This window comes from Danio rerio, chromosome 14 (assembly GCF_052040795.2).
Source record: "Danio rerio strain M-AB ecotype USA chromosome 14, GRCz13ab, whole genome shotgun sequence".
Classification (NCBI taxonomy): domain Eukaryota; kingdom Metazoa; phylum Chordata; class Actinopteri; order Cypriniformes; family Danionidae; genus Danio; species Danio rerio.
Genome location: NC_141034.1, coordinates 34,959,549 through 34,982,054, shown reverse-complemented (window position 1 = coordinate 34,982,054; position 22,506 = coordinate 34,959,549). Strand labels below are relative to the sequence as shown.

The 22,506-nt window shown below is 36.8% G+C and overlaps 2 protein-coding genes across 8 annotated transcripts; one reads left to right on the top strand and one right to left on the bottom strand.

Annotated features, from left to right (window-relative positions):
* The first annotated feature begins 9,375 nt into the window (after positions 1-9,375).
* Positions 9,376-16,769, top strand: prss23 (serine protease 23). 7 transcript variants are annotated; one of them, XM_087280605.1, is made up of 4 exons: positions 9,397-9,665; positions 9,866-9,920; positions 12,281-12,422; positions 12,549-16,769. In XM_087280605.1, the coding sequence occupies exons 3-4, from the start codon at positions 12,321-12,323 to the stop codon at positions 13,686-13,688; spliced, it is 1,242 nt and encodes a 413-aa protein (XP_087136731.1). In that variant the 5' UTR covers positions 9,397-9,665; positions 9,866-9,920; positions 12,281-12,320; the 3' UTR covers positions 13,689-16,769. The 7 variants fall into 7 exon arrangements, with proteins under 7 accessions (NP_001410165.1, XP_087136731.1, XP_087136734.1 ...); XM_087280608.1 differs by lacking the exon at positions 12,281-12,422; NM_001423236.1 differs by lacking the exon at positions 12,281-12,422 and having other exon boundaries at positions 9,376-9,920; positions 12,549-15,143.
* On the bottom strand, positions 16,057-22,049 carry cfl1 (cofilin 1). The gene is made up of 4 exons (NM_213641.2): positions 21,942-22,049; positions 18,534-18,832; positions 18,298-18,374; positions 16,057-17,281 (listed from the first exon to the last, which is right to left on the bottom strand). The coding sequence occupies exons 1-4, from the start codon at positions 21,942-21,944 to the stop codon at positions 17,163-17,165; spliced, it is 498 nt and encodes a 165-aa protein (NP_998806.1). The 5' UTR covers positions 21,945-22,049; the 3' UTR covers positions 16,057-17,162.
* Positions 22,050-22,506: the final 457 nt, after the last annotated feature.

The window sequence follows — 22,506 nt, the reverse complement described above, 5'->3', positions numbered from 1 at the left end:
TACAGCTGTCTCTGTCTGCCAGGACTCACATTATCACTGTTCACACTCAAAACACTGCTGAGAATCTCCAACACCACCAACACTTCACTGAAACATAGATCTGGAGGGTTAAAAATTCTGACCAACAGTATGTCCTAACTAAACTGCAGTTTTTCTGATCACGCGTGAGTTTACACAACACATCAGTTGTGTTTTGACTATAATTTGAGACATTTCAGACTTCAGTGACACTGTATTAGCGTTGTGCTCGGATAGACAAAAATACCAGGTTTAAACAGACCCTGAGACATTTTAGTCAGTCGACTTTTGCGATTTTTATGAAACTTCAGCTTCGCTCTTAGAGTTTACCTGTATAAATGACCACCCACCTTTGCTTTCATAGTAAAAAACAGATTTTTCATTGTATCTAACATGTTTCCTAATAATAATCCAGGGTGAATAACATTGAAGTAAATGATTACAGAACGTTCATTTTCAGGTGAACTATTGCTTCAGGTGCTGCATAAAATGTGTTTTATTTTATTCCACGGCTACTGTAGTGGGAAAAATAAACATTTATCTAAGACATTTCTGCTGCAAACAGCGGGTTGGTTCAGTAAAACATGCCTCTTTTTCTTGGCTTCACGAATCACCAAGAGAACAATCATTTTTCCAGCATGGTGGTAAAGCATTCATTTCCATCATTTTAGTGCGGCCTATTTCTGGTTTAGCTTCTTTTACTTTTGTTCTTGAAATTAAATTATTAAAATGAAGAAACATCATTCATATTTGGTTTAATCTGGTACTCATGTTGATGAAAGAGCTAGAAACATGTTATTTATCTTGAATCGCTTCTAAAGATTTTTAATGACCAAAGCTCTTACATATGATAACAGCTAGCTTACTATTTAAAAAAAAAAAGTGTTCAGGAAAAAGTCATTATTAATAACATTTATAAATCGAAAAAACAGAACAGCCGAGTTCTTGGAGCCAGCTACAATGTTTTTGCGATAAGAATATTTTGTTCTATTTTTGTAAACGATGTGTTTTAATGTTGATTTTCTGCTCACTCCTCTGAACTGACATGTTGTGAATGAGCTCATACTGTGTTTGGATTTGTACCCCACTGAAGCTCCTGGAGAGCAGAAGCAGAGTTTGTCAGAAGAGGTTAGAGAGGAAGAAAGAGGAAACCGTGTAGCGCAGTAGTGGTCAGAGTCAAGGTGGACAGCTGTGTTTTGGGAGAGGAGAGGCAGGAGCCACTGAAGGGGAACAGCAGAAGACTGAGACAAAATAGGCAGTCAGCATTTTTTTCAAAGTCATTTTTGTCACTGATTTATTACATTTAAATGCATTTTCCCTACACATTTTAGAAGTTTTATGATTTTATGTTATGTAAAAAACTTTTTTTTATTTATTATGTTATTTTTTATGTTATTTATATTTAATTTTATGTAACTTTTTAAGTTAAATGTAATTATGTTATGTTATTATGTTACATTTATTATGTAAAAAAAAACAAAAAACAATTCCACCACAGGACCAGTTAAATCCATTTTAAATTTTACTTCATTTTATTGATAAACTAATACAGTTAAAAATAATAATTACTGATTTTATTATTATTATTATTATTATTATTATTATTATTATTATTATTATTATTATTATTATATTATCCAGTTTAATAATCCCACATTTTTTATGTAAATATTTTTCCCCAATTTGTTTGCCACCACAGGGTCATTTTAATGGCATTTTTTTGTCATTTTATAATAAGCATGCTTGCAGTTTTATGATCTCAAAAAAAAAAAAAAAAATATATATATATATATATATATATATATATATATATATATATATATATAATATTTTTATCTCCCAATGCTGGGCCATTTAAAACAGAAAGTTGAAAAACCATTCACTGGTAAAACTTTAGAATAATGGTTCTTTAGTTCATGTTAGTTAATGTATTTACAAACATTAAGTCTTGTAAAGCATTTAGTAATCATAGTTCATTATTAGTTAATGCATTAATGCATTATTAAAATCCAAAGTTGTGCTCATTAACGTTATTTAATGCACCATGAGCAGTGTTGGGGAAAGTTACTTTTGAAAGTAGTGCATTACAATATTGAGTTACTCCCCCAAAAAAGTAACTAATTGCATTATTTTGTTACTTTTTTATGGGACGTAATGTGTTGTATCACTTTTGAGTTACTTTTGCATTGCTTTTCCTTACCTTGCTGGGTTTTGATATCTTTCAGAACTTGCAGGTGTTTTTTCACCTTTTTTAAGCTCTGCATTTAACAGCAACCTATATAACCTACACCTTAATCTTCCTTTAAAAAATGTAGGATAAAACTATATTTTGAGAACTTTCTGAGCCCAAAGCGTTACATACTGTATATACAGATTAATGACAGCATGCAAAGTATAATGTCTTTGCTACTTTTGAATGTTTTGTGTTATTAGTTAAGTAAATTAAAAGTAAAATCAATTGAGATAAAGACTGCAATAAAGCCTATGAGTACTAACAAGAAATAATTTCATAAGGCAAAAACAGATTTTTAAAATTTCTTTATGTGGCCTTAACAAATCGTTTCCCAAAAGAGAAATAAATCTTACTGTTACAAAGCGTAGTTGTTTTTACAGTAACGTTAGACAGTAGCTGCATCTCCTCAATAATAAAAGCAATAACTAGTTTTTTAGTTTAGTTGAATTAATTGTCCTGGAGAACGTAAACTGATGTCAATCATTTGTTGTTTAGCTGGAGGTGGGGTGCAGGTTTAGTGTTTTCTCATCCAGTTTACTTGCACACAATCTACACTTAACAACAATCCACTTCTTTTCTTCGAGGAGATCAAAATAACAAAAATCCATTGCAGAAATCTCCGGCCTGCCATAGTTTCTGTTTCTGACTGTCTGTAGTGATGACGAGCGATTCGCGAATGAATCGTTTGTTTAAACCGGATCTTCTAAGTGAGCCAGTTGAACCAGTTCATTCGTTAAGTGGAGTTGTTGTGAAATGGTTTGTGCCTTCAGTAAGTACTAACATATTGGATACCCCTTTGGACTCTAAATAAACCCATATCCTGAGTTATTCAGTTACTAGAACAGTACACAGACTCGTTTGCTGTGAAAAAAGCTGTCTGTTCCCTCGCAGCACGCTCTCTCACTGAGTTTGTGGTTCAACCTGACTTAGGTACTTTTTATTCTGCAATATGTTTTGTAAAAGCCAATTAAGCAAGGCAAGCAAGGTAAAATTAAGTAAGGTAAAACTGTTACATTTGTTTAAAAATAATTCAAATAATATTACTTATTTTTAAAAGCAATGCGTTATATTACTTGTTACTTTGAAAAAGCAATATTATTATGTAACACGTTACTTATAACGCGTTACCCCCAACATTGACTGTAAGTTTACATAAGCTAACATTATTTAACTTAAATGCTGCTAACTAACATTAACAAATATGTAATAAATGTATTACTAATTGTTTGTTCATGTTAGTGAATACATTACTAACATTAAGTAATGGACTTATTTTAAAGTGGTACCCTTGTATTTTGACATAAGCTCTTGTTAAGGAAATTACCCATGCACATTATGCATCGTCTGCCTCAATATTTGAGTCGACCAGCAGTTTGCTGTGGAAATGAGTCAACCACAATGACGATTGTTATGAAAAGCATTTTGCACTGTTGTGAGTCCAAATCACTGGGTCGAACTAGAAGTCAATTATTGGATTAGAGAGTACAGAGGGAGTCTCTGATCTTATTAACAATACTTATTTGGTTGAATGGCCTCTGTACACAGTCTCAGTGTAATGGGAGTTAAGGTTTGATAGAGAATGGGACTTCTGTATAGTGTCCTAAAAGATCTGAATCTACGCACTAACCACACCTGAGTATGTAACACAGAGTTCATACATACATTCATTCACAGTGCATTTTACAGGAGTGCCACTGAATAGGTCTGGCTCTTTATTCCTGTGGAGAGAAGAAAGCGTGGCCCCCTAAAAGAGACTGTTATTTAATACTCTTTAAAGTACTGTGGCTTCTCAGCTTACAGTACAAGACAAAAAGTCGGCAATCATCTGTCCCACATACAGCTTATCTTTGAATCACTAGAATTAGGCATGTGCCATTAATAATAGTTACATTTTCCTTTTTTTAATTTGAGGGAAAAGGGTTGCAAAAGAATTGCATTTTTTTTACTTATTTATGTGACAATTCAGTAATAAACGTAAAACAGACACCAAAAATGTGCTACAAAATTTAATTAATATCTTTATTTTTATCAAATTCCACTGATAAAGTGTCTTTTAAAAAAAGTGTTGAAGGGATAGTTCGCCCCACAAAGAACTGTCATTTAACCTCCCTTCACTTGTTTAAAACCTATTTAAGAGAAGATATTTTGAGAGAAGTTGAAAATCTGTAACATTGACTTCTATAGCATTTGTTTTTCCTTGATATCAAAAGTTACAAGTTTTTTTTTTTTTTTAAATATTCATCTGTGTTTAACTGAAGAAAGAATTGCAAAGATTTATGACCATTTGAGGGTGAGTAAAGATACTTTATTTTGTGAACCATCCCTTTAATGATAATGTTATATTTGGAAGTGGATGAGCTGGCAAAAATAATCAATTATTTCTCTGCTAATAATTTTACTGATCAGAATGTTAATGATAACATTAAATATGTTCTTTTTAGGCAGTACCGATTTGTCTTACACAGGCCCAAATGAAAAATAACATAGAGTGGGAGAAATAAGTATTAAACACGTCACCATTTTTCTAAAAGTGCTGTTGACTTAAAATTTTCCCCAGATGTTGGTAACAACCAACGAAATCCATACATGCAAAGAAAACAAATCTAATTATGCGTAATAAAATGAAATGACACAGGAAAAAAGTATTGAACACATGAAGAAAGAGAGGTGCAGAAAGGTAATGAAAGCCCAGAGAGCAACTGAAATCTCTCAGTAGTTCTTCAGCAACCCTCTGCACTTCGTCATTGATTTATACAATTCAGTCCAACATCTACAGAACCAGGAGGATGAAGATGAAACCAGGGTGGACATTTCTGCATGATCCAAAACACAGCCAAGGAAACTCTCAAATGCTTTCAGAGAAAGAAAATCAAGCTGTAGAATGACCCAACCAATCACCTGAATTGAATCCAATAGAAAATACAAAATAAAAAACAGATTTGATATACGAGACCCACAGAACCATCAAGAGTTTTACACTGTTGAAGTCTGTGAAAAACTCACACCAGAGCAATTCATGTGACTTCATTCTCCAAATGAGAGGCGTCTTTAAGCTGCCATCACCAAAAAGCCTTTTATATAAAGCATTAAATACATTTCAGTAGTTGAGGACTTTCTCCTTATGTCAGTTCATTGTTATAACACATAACAGATTTTTCTGATTTGTTTTGTTTATTTTTATGTTTGTAACTTTGTATTGTTTGGGCTTTTATCAAAATCTGGTTCAATTCCGTGTCAACAGCTGCTTTAGCAATATTATACCACACTGTATGTTTTTGCGGTTAGTTTTCAACAGAAAAGCAATGTATGCGTTTTGGCCATTTAAACAAGAGCATTTCAGCAGCTGAACATCCAAACTCATGAAAATTAGCTTCAAAGAGCAAGTTTTAAAATTCGACACCAGTGTAGTTTCGGTGTAAAATACAGAAACATGATATGGGAAAATGGAATGCGCATGCATTTTAAGCATTTAGTCTATAGGAATACACAACTAGTAAGTAATTTCTAGGTTTTATTTAAAAGTATCCATATTGCTTTCAGAATACATCACAGCACATCTATATTTTAACATTCAAGACTGTTACCCAATCAGAGCAATGGGCATTCATTTCCAAACCTTGGCTTATTATTTAATAAGACTTATTATTTAACCATGCCTATTCTATGATATTACATACTTTAAAATCTTGATAAACAGATTGCTGTTCATGACATCTTAAAAATAACTCTGATTGCAGTGCAAGAAAGATGAACTCTGATTGCAGTGTAAAATGTGAAATAAAGTCCATGTTGGAAAACAAAGATGCAATCACAAACTGTTGGGTTAAAGTTGTGTCTAAAATACATATAAAAAACTGAGCAGTTGTGCTAGTCCATATTTTACTGCATTTAGTTTGTCATGTGGTACTTCATTCCACTGTGGCATCCCCTGATAAATCAGGGACTAAGCCGAAGTAAAATAAATGAATAGTGGTCATATTGGTGCATGGATGCATCTGTCTTAATACAATAGAACTGTAATGGTTGTTATTTTCTCCTGTTCTGTATTCTCTTGCTGTGGTTTTACACTTGGGTAAGGAATGTTTAAAGTCTAGTAGGGGTTCTGAGACTCAAAATCTCTGAAACCACAGCTAAACACTGTTCTATGATGGTATCATGCAGTACACCGAGTGTCACGGTGGGTGAGCGAGATTCTGTTGACGTGTGCTGGCACTGACACGCTCTTCTCATTGTCTGCTTCCGACTCCTTTCTTTCAGACACTTCCACACATATATCTTATTTAACATCACAATCCACCAGAGACCCAAGTGGATATCATTGTAGCTGACAAGTCACTGATATTTGCTATGCTCTTTCACGGTTAGCGATAAGGGGTTAGGACACTGGAAACAGCAGCCTAAAGCTCATTCACTCGGCAGGAATCCGCTACCTTGGACAATCCCCAGCTCTCTTTACAGTGGGACTCTTGTTCTTGACCTGTCCTGGCTTCGTGCCTCATGCCTGAGGAGGGGCCTTTGAAAGTGTGTCCATTCCTCCGACGCTGATCTTTTATCACCTCCAGCTCAGCTCAAGTCCTGCGCCTCTGTGGCCTTTTCTCTATTCAGCAGGCTGTCTATTTTCAGAACAACTGATTCTTGTCTTCTCTCCTTTAGAGTTTTTTTCACTGCAGCACTGGATAATTTGCAGTGGGAGAGGCTTTGAACTCATAGTTAGCGCAAAAGGGGAAATTTTTCCATCAAAGGATGCAAATAAAGTCAGTGCCATAGGGGTTCCTTCACAGATTTAAACTCAACTGTTGTGATATGGTTGCAACTTCACTAGTTTTGCCTGCTTTTGCAATGAAAAATTAAAAGTTATCCATACTGTTTGCTCACTAAGAATATGCTTGCACAGCTCTGCTTTAAGATAAAAACAGATTGTTTTAATGCATTTCTGTCGTTAATTTAAACAACACCAGCATTTTGGGGTCCTCACAATGCAAACATTAATAATCAAGTTTCAGGGCTTTTAAAAATGAGACCCTATTAGTCTCAGTGTTAAAAAAAGTAAGAAAACAAACTATATTTAATTTTAGTTTTTATTATTTAAACGGGAAAATATTAAAAGATAATCGGGCCTTGCTCAGCATGACTGTTGTTTTTTTTAAGCAGGGGTCCGTTTTTCGGACCTCGCTTAAATGATCTAAGATGATTTGACAGATCCTGGATCTTTTAATCTTGATAACTTATCTCTGGATAACTTTATAGTAATAGTAAAAATAGTACAAAATATAATAATATAAATTACAATTATTAGTAAATTAGTAAATAAAAGTACACAAACGAGGTGGTTTTCTAAAAGGGGATCAAAGAGGACATTTAATAATATGGACTTTTTTTTTTTTTACTACAAATGCCTACCATTTAAAGGTATCCATCCAGCTTTTGTAGAATTTCTGAAAGATTATTATGTTTGTTTGTTTGTTTGTTTGTTTTTATATAGGAATAATGATTAATGCCATGCACATTTTAACCACTAATATGATGGTGATTTAATGTTTTACAAAAGTTGCAGATGCCTTTACCAATATTAAAATGCTTTTTTGATGCAAAATACATTTAAATTCCTTATGCCAATTAAGAAACTTAAATAGGCCTATAGGCTACTATAATAAAGACAATCTGCTCTAAATAAGTTGCTACATACTCTTTACACGTGAAAGTGCAAAGCCTGCAGCTCACAACAAATGTGAAAAGTTATTGCGTATCATATTAAACAAACCATTTACTATGAATTTTATGTAATTTTGCTCACATGGATAATGTAAGAAAATGTCAGCAATCAGTGCATACTTTCAGTTTTACCTTTGCTTTAAATGAGCCGATCTAACCCTGTTTCTGTAAAATAAAACTGCTCCCGAGCAGGTTTGAGCTACCAGAACTGTTTCTATGACAACAACTCTCAGATAAGTTTTGAAGAACGAAACGATCCTGGATTATGTTAAATCATCAATAACCAAATCCAGCTATTTGAGTAATTCACGTACAAATAACAGGCCCCTGGTTCCTGCTTTGCAGAACATAAAAACATAGACACCCTTAACATCCCAACCATCAACAGGAGAACAGTACAAACAATCACCAAACATACAAAATGAAGAGAAACAGGCTACTATCACAGTGGCTACAGCGATAGTTGACCATCAGATGAGGAGCATGGGAAATTTGTTTCAGTGTTGGTATTGTTTTTAGATGTTTTTAGATGTTCAATTTATTTCATTCAGAGGATTCATTCATTCATTCATTCATTCATTCATTCATTCATTCTCTTTTCGGCCAAGTCCCTTTAGTAATCCGGGTTTAGCCCCCACGGATACCCTAAACAAAGGCAATTAACAGTTATTTTCCCCTCTTTACTTTAATCATCACACACATGGCATTGAAAACTCCTTATATGTGTGTATTTCAAGCATTAAAAACCCAGTGTTTGGTGCAGTGCATCAAACAGAAATCTTTGACCAAGAGCTTTTCTGAAGAGAAAAAGTTTTGTGCAAGTTGGAACAAGTGGCGTCAGTGCCTGAGAAAGATCAAGGTCAGAAGGTTATACTATAGCTTGCACTGTGGCTCAAGACGCCATCACGACTGCAACACACCCAAGTATTTCTGGAATGCGTCCCACCATAAGACAAACCCTGCAACAATAGGTCATTTCAGCCTCTTTAATCCTTAACAGGTAAGATCAGTCATACCCATAGGTTGTAACATAAGCAAAGAGAATTACCTAAACACATGTACATGTGCTTGTACTTGCATTGAGTGGCATGTAGCGCAATTTAAGTGAACTAAGAAGGAATGCATATCCTCAAGACACGACTCTCGCTTATGTTTGATAGACAGCTTAATAACAGGCAGGAATATCTTAAATTGTGCCAAGACATGCCCTGAATAAATTCTCTGTTTGCAGGCAAGTTTGTTCATTTCATTTAAAGGAATTGCATTGGGGAGCAGGAGTAGTGAAGATGAACCTGAGTATTCATACATACTGTAGATGTTGCTTTTGGACCTCACACCATCCTCTGCTGTATCTCCGCATCCGGAGGCACTAGGACCACGCGGGGAGGCGCAACATAACGTTTCGGCTATTGGGCTCGGACGACCTTAATTTCGCACTACAGAAGTCACCATTCAACGGAGGACAAGTATGCTGTCTGATATGTTGAAATAGGGATCGTTGAAAATAAGCGTTTGAAGAAACTCTACGCGACTACAGGATCTGTGCTTGCTTTGCTTTGGCCGACCTGTCACGCACTCCAGCAGAAATCTTCACAGTGGAAATGGGAGTAAACTTGGAAACTGGGATACCCGGTGAACTTCCAGAAGAGGAATCTGTAATTTGGATTTAAACAAGTATTGGTGTTTATTAACGAAGATTGAAGTTAAGTATACTTTGTGAACTAGTTTTGAGATTGAGTGTGTGCGTAAAGCTGAGGCGCACTGGTGAAACAGCTGTATTTGTATTATAAGTAGTGCGTGTCCCGTTTAATTCAGGATGCCCTTAGATAGCGTTATATATGTATAACAGCTTTTAAAACACTTTTTATCGAAAGTACTAAAATTATTTGTATTCTATTGCAGTTGTAACGCACTGCAGTTGTTCGTTTGTACAGTCGAAATGGGAAAGTGAGAGAAGGTAAACACAGTTTGTTTTCCTTGAGTTTAACAACAACGAAAGGCGTGGATAGGGTTGCTCGGACATTCATTCATGATGTGAAAGACAACAAAAAAAGACGAGATTGGGGGGTTTCGGGACAATGGGATGTTGTCGGAAACAGGTTGTGTCCAGGGAATTGCTCAGGTGTCCCACTTGGGTGTCCATGATGAAAGGAGCAGATGAGCACGTCCCCTTTGTACTGGGACTACTCAAGTCATTTAGGTCTATGTCTATATGTGCTTTGCGCATTGATAGTTCTTTCCCAGAATGTAATTAAAATATGAATAGACAAGGTACTATTTGGCTATCCAAACAACTTAAGTATAGTATAGTGTTAATCTAAGTGTATTATAATAAAGCTTTCAGTACATATTTCAAAACATTAATAATAAATAAACCAATTAAACCAAAACAAATACAACAATGCATCAATATGAAAGATCTGCAGGTTTCATTATTTTAGAAACGCTTAGGATAAATGCTTTCATTATCGTGTTGCTCATTCTCACACTTGAGCATATGTAATGTGTAAAGAAACTAAATATGACTCGACACCTGCCATAGTCTTGCTGGGGTCATTTTTCATTATTTCACTAGAAAATAAATTGGAAGTGATAAACCTGACAATGAACATCTAGAGGCTGTCTAAACTTTTGAATGATTGTATATGTGTTGTGTTCTTTACTCTACATAACTAAATAAATGCTCATGAAACATTTTGAGAAAAAAAAAACGATGGCTGGTTAAAACTGTGGTTGAATTAACTGAACTTTTCTAGACATCTCAACTTACATCAGTCAACCTGACTTAATATATTAGGCTACAATTTGTGTAACTAAAAAATGATGGAGCCTGATTAACTGATTAAAATTAAATTAACAAAAAAACTGATTACATCTGGTCATAACTATTGTTTGTGTAAGTGAAAGTCTTTTCTTATAAAATAGCTCTTTCGACATTATGACTGCTGTATACATTTAAGTGATGATTTTGTAATGGAGACTCTTGGGGCTGTTTCACAACCTTTTGATTTTCCCAGCAAATCAGCCAGAATCTTTCACGTTAAAAAAATCATCCAAACTTTAACAGACAACCAGAGATTATAGGGAATTTATTTTTTTGTTTCATTACAAACAGTTCACATATTGGCAGTAAAAATAGTAATTAATACATAAATAAAAGCTACAAAGGGGGTTTCACTGTGAAGCCATTTTGGGTTCTCTAAAGAACCTTCCAATTAAGTTTAAGAATGTATGTATTTTTTTCATAATGCTAAAATACACAGATTGCGGTTTGATTTACAGTCTTAGGAAAATTGCTAAAAGTCAGAACCAGTGTGCAGATTTAACAGAAAATACTTTATAATAGACTATGAATCAATTCAGAGGATGTTTGATATCCCATGTCTCTTTTTAGGTGCATGTTATTCACAATAAGTGAATATATATATATATATATATATATATATATATATATATATATATATATATATATATATATATATATATATATATATATATATATACCAGACAAGTGAATTCCTCAAAACTTTCTTTTAAAAATAAAGGTTGTTTATTAGAATCAATGGTTCTAGGAATAACCTTTACCATCCATGCAGCCTAAAAAGGTTCTTTAGATAATTAAAACAAATGTTGCATTAAAGGGCACTTATGTTGAAAACCAACAGTTGTAAGCTGTTTGGACAGAACTGTGTGTATGTACAGTGTCCACTATCATATTGAAAATTAAATAAACCCAACAAGTCTCTTTTCAAATGTACTGACGGTAAAACAGGACCCAAATCCCAGTTATTTTGAGGCCCATCACAACGTGATGTGGAGGTGCAGTTTTCCCCACCCACCAAATTGATAGACATGTATACACATGTGCACAGAACGTTTTTTTTTTTTAAACTGAAATTAAAATATTTCTTACAAATCCCTATGATTATGTTTTTAAAGTTTAAATCATTTATAAAACAGAGCATGTTTGTAATAGAGAGTTAAATCGCCATGTAATTCTTAACCGCCATAATCAGTAACCGCTAACATATGTTTGTGTGTGTACTGCAAACAGCATTTTTGTGAGACTCATCATTTCAGAAAGGCTTGACTAAACTCCACCACAAATACATCAAATAAACTTGGATGGTACGTTTGACTAATGAGCTGTATTGCAGCTTCATCCAAGTCAGTCTCTATCACTGACTGCTGTTTATCTGACGTAACGCAAGATGAGAAGCATACACACATAAGGGAATGGTGGGCAGGGAGAGCAGCTCATTTGCATTTAAAGCAAAGGTTTGAAAGAGTCTGTTTGAGGTGTGTTGTGTTCATCAGCCTGAAGAAGCTTTCCTTCAGTCGGCTGGTGCATGACCGGATGCTGCGGAACCGTCTGCCTGAGGGTATCAGAGAGAAAGGTCTATGGCTTGGGTGGCTGGAGTGGCTGATGATTCTCTTGGCTTTCCTCATGCACCGATTGGTATAGATGATGCCATCACTACAAAGCCCCGCCCCCTTTTGAAACATTTTATATAAAAGTATATCTTCAAAAAGAACATATTGAATTTTATTTCATGTTTGTATATACATTTGTGTCTACTTTTAGGTTGCCAACATCCCAGCCATGGTTCCTAACTGGAGATTGGGTCTGGCTCATCCTTGCTGTATAGGCCTGCTGTTCTTACTCCTCCTGCCCAGCTCTGTTTCAGTGAGAGAACCTCGCCATCAGTCCCACGTCCACCGCACCTTACTGAAACCCCACGCCACCCTCCCCCTGTCCCGCTCTCGCTTCAGTGCCAAAACTCAGCTGGACTTCACTACACACTGCAACGAAAGCTGCTACCACAAAGCAGAAGACCAGGATAAAGAGCACCTAGCTTTTGAAACTCTCTATGCAGACGGCTCCCGAACTTTAACCACCGTTGATCTGGATGAAGTCGATGTTGATCCTCCTCCCAGGCAGCTCACTTCTAGACACAAACGGCTAAAACGGCAGATCTATGGTGCAGATGGGCGCTTTAACATCCGCGGTGACCACTTCCTTCTGGACTACCCGTTCTCCACAGCAGTTCGCATCTCCACTGGCTGCACTGGAGTTCTGGTGTCTCAGCAGCATGTCCTGACTGCCGCCCATTGTGTGCATGATGGAAAGGATTACGTCAAGGGAGCCAAGAAACTTAGGGTGGGTTTTCTAATCCCTCCATCGGTCAACGGCACGAGGTCAGGTCAGGCTCCAGTGAAGAAACCCCTGGTGCGCTGGGTGAGAGTTAAACGCACACGAGTGCCTAAAGGCTGGATTCAAGGTCCTCAAGAGGTCAGCATGGATTTTGACTATGCTCTTCTTGAGCTGCGTTGGCCTCATAGGCGTCCCTTCATGCGATTGGCTGTGGCACCAACCTCAGACCACTTAGCTGGTAAACGCATCCACTTCTCTGGCTTTGACAGCGATCGTCCTGGGGAATTGGTGTATCGGTTTTGTCCGGTAGAGGATGAGTCCAATGATTTGATCTACCAGCATTGTGATGCACGTCCCGGTGCAAGCGGTTCTGGTGTTTATGGTCGTGTGTGGGATGATATTTTAGAGCGATGGGAGCGGAAGGTCATCGGGATCTTCTCAGGCCATCAGTGGCTGGAAATCAATGGCGAGAATCGCGACTACAACGTGGCCGTTCGCTTCACTCCGCTGAAGTTTGCTCAGATCTGTTATTGGGTTCACGGAAATAAGGTGGACTGCAGTCAGGACTGAGGAAATAGGACATGCCTAATTTTTGAAACTGCACTTTACCGTGTTTTACGGGTGAGGCTACTGAATCCTAGACTAAAGAAGGTCCACAGCTAGTAGAACACTACCCACAGGCTTTGATCACTTTAGAGATGCATCAATATGGAAATTTTGGTGGATATTGAGCAATCTTTTTATTGGGAACCAGTATATACGCCGATAAATTTGAATCAAGATTAATTTTTTTCTGAGCCTTACTACAAAAACAGAAATAAAAAATACTAAAGGCAACTGAGTTCTAATACATCTTTTAATACAGATCACTGCAAGAAAACATCCTTATTTTCTCAAGACCTCTTTTGCTTCATAGTGGAAAACTCCCACGCTGCAGACATCTTGTCTTCCCCAGGGCATAAATTCTTTTAAAGTGACTTGTGGAAGGCAATGATTAGTTTTCTTATCAGGCTGATAACGATAGCTTTATAAGCATTATTGGCCAATACCAGAACAGCAGTTGATTTATTGTGCATCACTTGGGTTAAGCGGGAACCATATTTAACCACTACCTTTCATTTTTGCTTACTACACTGCCAATGTTACACAGCTTTAGTCTGATCGAAGGTGCAACACTGTAGATTGATGTTGTCAAGTAGCCATCTGATATGTTGAATATGACTCTCGCAGTTTTGCTTTCTAACGGTCACACTTTACAGATGCTTCAAATTGTTGTTTGCACTTTTATTGTAGAATTGAAAAAGGTTTTCTCTTCTTACTCCCTGGGAATCGGTTAATGCTAGGATTAACAGTTTATTTGATCACCAAAGCCTTTCTGATTGTTTGCTTTTCAGACTGTATGAACGTGTTTCCATGTTTCACTGTGGAATCGCAATCATTAATGCCAGACTGCCTGCTAAGTCCGGCCTCTTTAAAAATGGACATACAAAAGAAGACTTGTACAGAGTTTGAGCCATTGGGTGACAATGAGCTACCCGAGTTTGGCCTGCCTTTTACCATGCCAAACTTGCAATCAGTTTTGCAGACTTTATCTTAGAGATCAGAGAAATATTTTAGGGTTAACACAATTTCTCTCAGATGACCAAAATCCTATAGTGAAGCAACTCTTGAACATGGAATATTGTGAAATATGATCACTTGAGATGTCACAGTAGTTAAATTGAGAGTGCTAATAGATTTTCATAGTACATATATTTAAAGCATGGATTAATAATAAATCTTAAAGTCAAAGCATACATTTGAATATATAACCCATGACTACAATTCACTCTACCATTGATTTCCATGATAGATGAAGACTGCGTATTGGTAGCATTAGTATGTGATGGAAAATAATGTTCTATATTCTTTTATGTTGGATTAATATAAAGACAGGAAACTATTAGAACGGTTGTGGGGTAATTGTTTATTATAATTATATATTTTGAAAGCTTTTATTTTAATAAAGTAAAAACGTCTGTTGGTTTTGGTCTTTATTTCAATTTAAATACTTTGTATTGCTGTGTGTTTGCTAATTTGGAAGTCAATGTAAAATATGACAATGCTACCCTCTGGTGGAAGGACCATGAGAAGACAGACCAGAGATCCTCTGAAAAACTCCTAATTGTTATTAATATTACTACACCAGTCTCAGAAAAGCCTTCTCAAAGAGTAGTCAAGTTTGGTGGTACAGTAGCTACTTAAGACTTCAATTCAATTTAAGATATTTCTGAACAGATTAGTTCAAACCGATTTCATGAAGATTTGAAAGTAGATCTCGACCGCCCTCCACTGGTTGACATTTTGTGCATCTTTCATTTCACAACATGGCTGAGCGGTAGAGCTCACGGTTCACTCAGTCGATTAAACTCTGGATGTTTGGTCATTGTGTGCATTTTCAGAAAACAAACTTAAGTGTAGCATAACATTTCACAAACGACGGTCTATTAAAATCGTTCACTGAAATACTTGTAGCTTTTAGCAAAATTAACTGTTGACTAATAGCTTGAATTTCTTAGTTTCACACTCATTCTGATTACTATCATACACCTACATACTAGCATTAAGTAGATTTATGAGTATACATACTAATGGTTTGTGTAAACGCTACAGCAGGAGAATCATTTCATATTAATGAACAAATCTTAAATTGTTAATTTTTTTTACATTTACATTTAGTCATTTAGCAGACGCTTTTAGGTACCTAGCATAGAGCAGGTAGATATGAAACTGGTTACTGAAACCCTGATGACAAATGCAGAGCAAGCTGGATAAACAATATTTGATATGTAAAGTTTATACATTACAACTGCATTACTAACTGCTTATTTCTTCCAGCTGCATCCCCAACGGAACCACTCATTAAATCCAGGATGACAAAGCAATCGGAGTCTCTTTGTTTGGATCCATTTGAAACTTTATGAATGTTGCAAACCATCACATATACCAGTGCATAAACCATGCTGAACACTGATAAAACAGCAACAAATGCACAATATCCAGACACAAAATGTAAAGCAGATTTCTATAAACCAATATAAAAGATCAACTCATATGGACTTAACTTAAACCTAAGAGTAAAATTAGATTCAACCAGGGCCAAAAAAGACAAGTTACAGCCCTTATCACATAATTCACCCAACATGAAACAAAAAAAAAAGTTGTAACACAGCAGAGTTATTTAGTGCTTTTTTATTAGAGATAAGGAGACGATACAAAACATCCACTGACCAATATCCATCAAAGCTCTGTACACAGGCTGCCCAAATATATCGCTCTCCCCATCTAAACTTCATACGTGTCCTTCAATTCAAATTCTTCAACAGACCGCTCATCCACTAGGTCCCAGATTATACAGGTAGAAGGAATGTGTACAATTTCTTGACACCAGTGCCATGATTTTGACTGAACGTTTGGAAAGATTTAAATCAGATGGAATCATTAAAATAACTTGCTCAAAAATAAAATAAGAGGGAAAGGGGAGTAGATCGTGTTCCCAGAATGGTCCGATAACAATGTGTGACTTTGTACTATACCTAGTCGCAACACACACAAACTTAGAAAATAAACTTAACTAGACGTTTGGCAAAAAAAAAAAAAAAAAAAACTAAATCTTAAGAACAAACAGTATGTTGTATAGCTGAATTGTAATGGCTGCTGTCTCAGTCTTTCGTATTGACAATCTAATGGAACCCAGAAAGAAGGAAAACCTGCCAGTACACATTTACAGTTATATTACTTTGTTTTTATAATCATCATCCTTCATTTTTGTCTTTTAAGATCTTTTTTTTTGTTTCTCTTTTTGTGTTTTTGTTCTTGTTCATTGTATGTGTGAACTGGAATGACAGCCTACATCTTTCGTCGTGTGGAGTTTGGAAACTGTCACTTTTGCCCGACCCTCCCCACCCGCATTAACCCACCCATGGCCCACGAACAGTGGTGTGCTGTGCCCATCTGCCCTACCCATGTCGGAATGAACGGCTAAACCCCTGAAATGTGTCAGCCTCAATCGGTTAGAGGCTTTCCCTCCAGAGACACCACCGATGCGCCCCCGAGCTTCTCAGCAAGGGTCTTTCGGTCCTTGATATCGTCCATACCATTCACTTGCCACTCGTGCTTAATACCTAAAACAAAGCAGGAGAAAAAAAATGCATATAAATAAATTTGAATTTAATAGGTCTTAAAGCTCACAGATCCATTAAAGATTAATTAAAATGTAAATCTTTCATTCAAAACAACTAAATTTAAATGCACTGAATGTAGATTTAAAAATATTGGATAATGTATTACATAAAAATTACAATTAAAGAATCAACATATTACACTAAAATGCATTAATATATTGAACTAGAATATTTATTCATTAACTTTCCTTCGGCTTAGTCCCTTTATTAATTAGCAGTCGCCACAGTGGAATGAACCGCCAACTTATGTTTTACACAGTGGATGCCTTTCCAGATGCAACATCCATACACTACGCCCAAATACAAACTCTACACAGAAATGCCAACTAGGGGGGTGTGGGGGGTATTATTTACATCTCATATTTTAGTTAATAATTAAAGTAAAATGTAAATTAAAACAAATATACTATGTATAAATAAACATTTAAACAAGGCATTGCATGTAGTTTCTTGAAGTCATTGCATGTATAGCTCAATTAAGATTTGATTTGTTTATTTGAGTTCAAAAACAATTACTAAATATTCAAATGTACATATTTTTACATATTCATGATACATTTTTCCTGCACAGCAATTTTGTTTGACTTTCACCTTTTGATAATCAGGCTCAAGCGTTTAAATTAAATTTACTGTAAGTTTCCCCTGACAAGATAACATGACACAGGAGTTGAGCAGCAAAAATTTCCATGATCGAGATACCACCACATTAAGCCATAAAAAAAAAAAGAAAAAAAAGATATTAATAATAATAAATAAAATAATAATAATAATAATAATAATAAAAAAATCTAATACAAAAGTAAAATTTTACTTCATTTACCTTATTTTGCACATGCTTTAAGGATTAGAAATATTAACTCAAGAAATGCATTAATTAAATGCATTTGAATGTTTTATTTGTATAGGCATGAATTATTTATCCAGTAATAAATATAAAAGTTGATGGACAGCATTACCTGTGAACTTCTTCTTGATGGCATCCTTGGAGCTGGCGTAGATCATCTTGCTTTTAAGTGGAGCGCTCTCTGGGGCCCTGAGTAACAACAATAGATCAGCCCATGCTTTTTACAAACACTGTAACAAGTCCATCAACCCGCTTATGAAGATCTACCTTCAGCTCCAACCCTGATAAAACACCAGAAAACCAGCTAAACACTCAATGCAGGGTAGAAAAGCAGGAGCGAAAACGTACCAGAAGATGAAAACCAGGTCCTCTTTCTTGGTCTCTTTAGTCTCATACGTGGCATCATAGAGAGCGTAGCGACAATCATTGGGAGGAAGCATCTTCACAAACTTAAGGTAGGGATCTCCTTCATCGCCCTGCAGGATCTCCTGGCCTTGCTCCATGATGATGTGCTTCTTGTCGTCGCTCAGGCAGAACATGACGGCCTTCTTCCTCTTGCTCTTCTCTTCCTCATTGCAATGAGCCTTGCGGACCTTCATCTCGTTGAAGACCGTCAACACAGTCTCTTCCACTGTAACTCCGGAGGCCTGGAAACACATGCAGAGAGAATGAATTCATGTGCAAGGATGAATGAACGTGAGAGAGTGCAGAGATTGAATCAGATTGGTCTGCTCATGTTAGACCGGCTGCCCTTTTGACTGAACTTGATACTTGGATGTCATCTGGCTGAATCCAAACTACTAGGCCGCCAGGTTTTGCAGTGCAAGATGGAAATGACTAAACAGAAAAACCCTGACGAAGGAGAAACAGAACCGCACACTTCAAGGGCAGTGGAGACGAGAGAAAACATAACTTCGATAACATTTAGGATAAATTAATCATTGCAAGGGTTTGGTTTCCATTTTCCCATAAGAAAAAAAAAGCAGCTGAACAAGGCACCATTCTTTCTGCAGTCACACGACATCTCAGATACGCTCCAACACATCAGAACAGAAGTAACGTTGGGAAACTTCCTCATAAGCACTGATGAAATTTGCACCGAGGGGTCTGACTTAAAGCAAGACTTTCACATGCGTCTAAAACGCTCAACAGCAGCGGACACACTACAAAAACCAATCCTACACAGCTCGTCTACAGCGGGAGATCACAAAACAATGATTCCTCTGTGAAAAATCAAAATGGCTTCAGTCACACCAGTCTTATAAACCTACTCAGGTCCTCTGATTTCCATTAGAAACAGGGATCAGTGGCTAATGCTGAATAGGCATAACCAGACATTCAAGATTTCAGTTCATGAGATTATTCTATGAGCAAACGCTGGCAGTAACCTGAACTTTTTTTTTTTAGTGAGTGTGAAATGGTGGACACGAAGCTTGCGGCCCACTTACAGGAAACGCACGACTGAAGGGTGGATCCGGGTTTGTTTAAGGTGTGAATGAAAGGAACGTGTTGAGATGTTTCATTATGTGAAAGAAATGGGGCATTAAAGGGCTAATGGAAGAGAGGGAATCCCACACCTTTTGATCAATTATTACCATTACTTTTTTCAGGATTTAAATGACCACCATATAAGGATACTTGATAACATGAACCATGTTTTAGATAGTTCATGAATATTCCTTTGACCCTCTGGTGAACTTTGGTCAAGTGGCTTGATAGCTTTGTAAAAGTTTAGCACTTGCAATGTAAACCCATTAAAAAGGTAGACAACTTAAAAAAAAAAGGATTAAACGATTTTGAATAAATGCTTGTGGTTAGAAATGAGTGCAATGAAAAAAGAAAAAACTAATCTTATTATCCAAAAATGAACGCAAACACTGGTTTAAGATTTAAAAATTCATATATTTTACATTTAAAGATGTAAAACTAAAGTAGACTTCTAAAACATTTTAAAATTAAAAACACTAAAAATTAAGTATTTTGCTCAAATAAACCGGTCTTTTGTAATCATTCTTAAAATGTAAAGATGAAAATGCTCCATGTTCAGAGCTAATGTATGGATAACTACAGCTACCGTTAAATAAGTTTAACACAATCACCCCCAAAACACTACTAAAACAAACTTAAAAGCATTACAATACAAAAACAGCAATAGAAGACAGCCTTTTATTTAGAAAAAACACGCAGACTCAATCTTAAGGCGTTCGTGTCTTTATCCGTCACCTAGAGCCATAAACAATTAAAGAGCAAAAGTCCAAAGTTTGAGTGCAAGGACACGAACACTGCGGGTAAATCATCCACGTCCACTGAGAAGTGAAACCCACAATGAGAAATGAGTAAGTGTTGTGATACAGGAAACGTGACGTCTTGGGCCCTCGAATAAAGAGACACTTTATATGTTTAAAATGTTTCTTGCATCGCGCATCTCATCACATGCCTCACAGACAGAGATTTGGACGTCGCTTGCGGTCTGTGACGTTGCATATGGTCCTTGCGACTCGCATACCGAGACTGCGCGCACCGGAACCGGCATTTCCTTCAGCCTACACGCGGCATTATCACCATTTCCCTTCCTTTTCACAAGTGTTTTTCAGTGTGCGTGTACGTACAGAAGCAAGTCGACGACTTAGCTGCGCTTTCGAAAAACTGAGGAAGTAAAAGCACCTAAATATTCTCAGGACACACGCAAAAGCAGTCACGTGCTCATCTCAAAGATACAGATGTGTTACAAATAATTTCGGAGAAAGATCAAACGCAATAAAACGTAATTTACAAAGTAATTTATAAAGTTACGTCCAACCAGGAAGAGTAGTCAGTGCACGCGCCGCCTAACGACACGCAAATGCACGAGTAACGGTTTTTAAGTTGGCCGCCTGCCACCCAGCGCACTTATTTCATAATATCATCTAAAATCAACCTGATACACTTTCCCCGTCGATTCCTCTTTTTGGTCAAAGAAATAACCAACACCATCTGTGCATCAAGAATTAGGGTGGGGCCACGATTGCGGTGTTCGTGCATGTGTGCCAAATATCCGCAAAACGAACGCGTTCAAAAGAGCAAAAGCGTAGTATAAACATGAGAGCTTTCGGCCTTAAAAGGGAATAATCGGCGTTTTTACGCCCGCCCGCAGTCGCGGCGGTGCGGCAAATGCGAACGATGGTGCTTTCTGACGGATGGCCGTGTTCAGACAAAGGACAGGGTCGAGGAAGCGCTTCATCTGGCCGGTGAAAACGCAGTTAACCGCACATGCGGCCGGCGGCCATTGGTTTATTCACTGCCTTTCCTAATATCTCGCTGCGGTCCAGTCGTGTGTGGAGCAGGGCCTGCATGCAGTGTGTGATGAAAAGCGGTCGAGGCCTTTCCTGGGCCTGGACGCACGGAAATAAAGGAGGCTGAGCGGGGAAATGGCGCCAGTTGTTTTTGGGTCTCATTTTTGCCAATCTCATCGCATCCGAGTAGTTGAAGGCCACGCGCAGTCAGACCGCCGAGCCGCAAGATTATAACCGCGGACAAACAAACGGAGTGAGTTCACTGCCACAGGACAATGTAGATGCTTTTCTGACAATCAACGCTACTTATCATAGCCTGCAGCTACGGTCGGTGGAGGCGTTAATTGACAGATTTGATTCAAAGATTACTCAATCACATTTAAGAGAAAAAACAACCAACAATGCCCACGAGATAGTAGTTAAACATTAAAAGCATATCAGGGATAGCTGTAAAACATTCTAAATGATTTAAATGCAAACTTACCATGGCTGTGTCTCTGTGCTAGTCGGCGTCTGGATTGGAATTGAATGAGCTGTGATGCAGTCCCTCGGTCTCGCACACTTGATACAACACTCGGGCGCGCCCTTTTGCGCGCTCCCGTGCAGCAGACGGGAGCGCGCGTCCGTGTCACGCGCTTTTTGAGGGGTTATGGGAGTTGGAGTTCTAGGATATTCTCTATAATTTTTTTATCGGTGTTTTAAAATGTAGCATTTTTCCTCATGGTCGCTATACGTCTATGCAAAAATAAAGATTTATTAGGTATGTGTGTGAGTAAAATGTTTTCCCAGTTATTTTATAATGTCTAACATTTTAGAAAATCTAAATCAAAACTTGATTTAAATAATTCATTTATTTCTGAAAATGGTTATTGGTCAAAATAGCTAATGTTTTATTTTGTTGTAGCTAATTAAAAATCAGGGTAATTCTACCAAATATTGCTTAACTTTTTAAAATATTGTGTTATCTATACGTGTGTGTATGTATGTATGTATGTATATATATATATATATTTATTGTGAATAAAATGTTGCTACCATTTTAAAAAAAT

What these genes read in the sequence shown, in the direction of transcription:
- cfl1 (NM_213641.2), bottom strand. An exon ending in GACCTGGTTTTCATCTTCTG is followed by an intron (nt 18,375 to 18,533) that starts GTACGTTTTCGC and finishes GTTGTTACTCAG; the next exon opens with GGCCCCAGAGAGCGCTCCAC. An exon ending in CATCAAGAAGAAGTTCACAG is followed by an intron (nt 17,282 to 18,297) that starts GTAATGCTGTCC and finishes GCTTTGTTTTAG; the next exon opens with GTATTAAGCACGAGTGGCAA.
- prss23 (XM_087280606.1), top strand. Translation starts at nt 12,105, where the DNA reads ATGAGCTGTATTGCAGCTTCATCCAAGTCAGTCTCTATCACTGACTGC. An exon ending in CTTTCCTCATGCACCGATTG is followed by an intron (nt 12,423 to 12,548) that starts GTATAGATGATG and finishes GTCTACTTTTAG; the next exon opens with GTTGCCAACATCCCAGCCAT.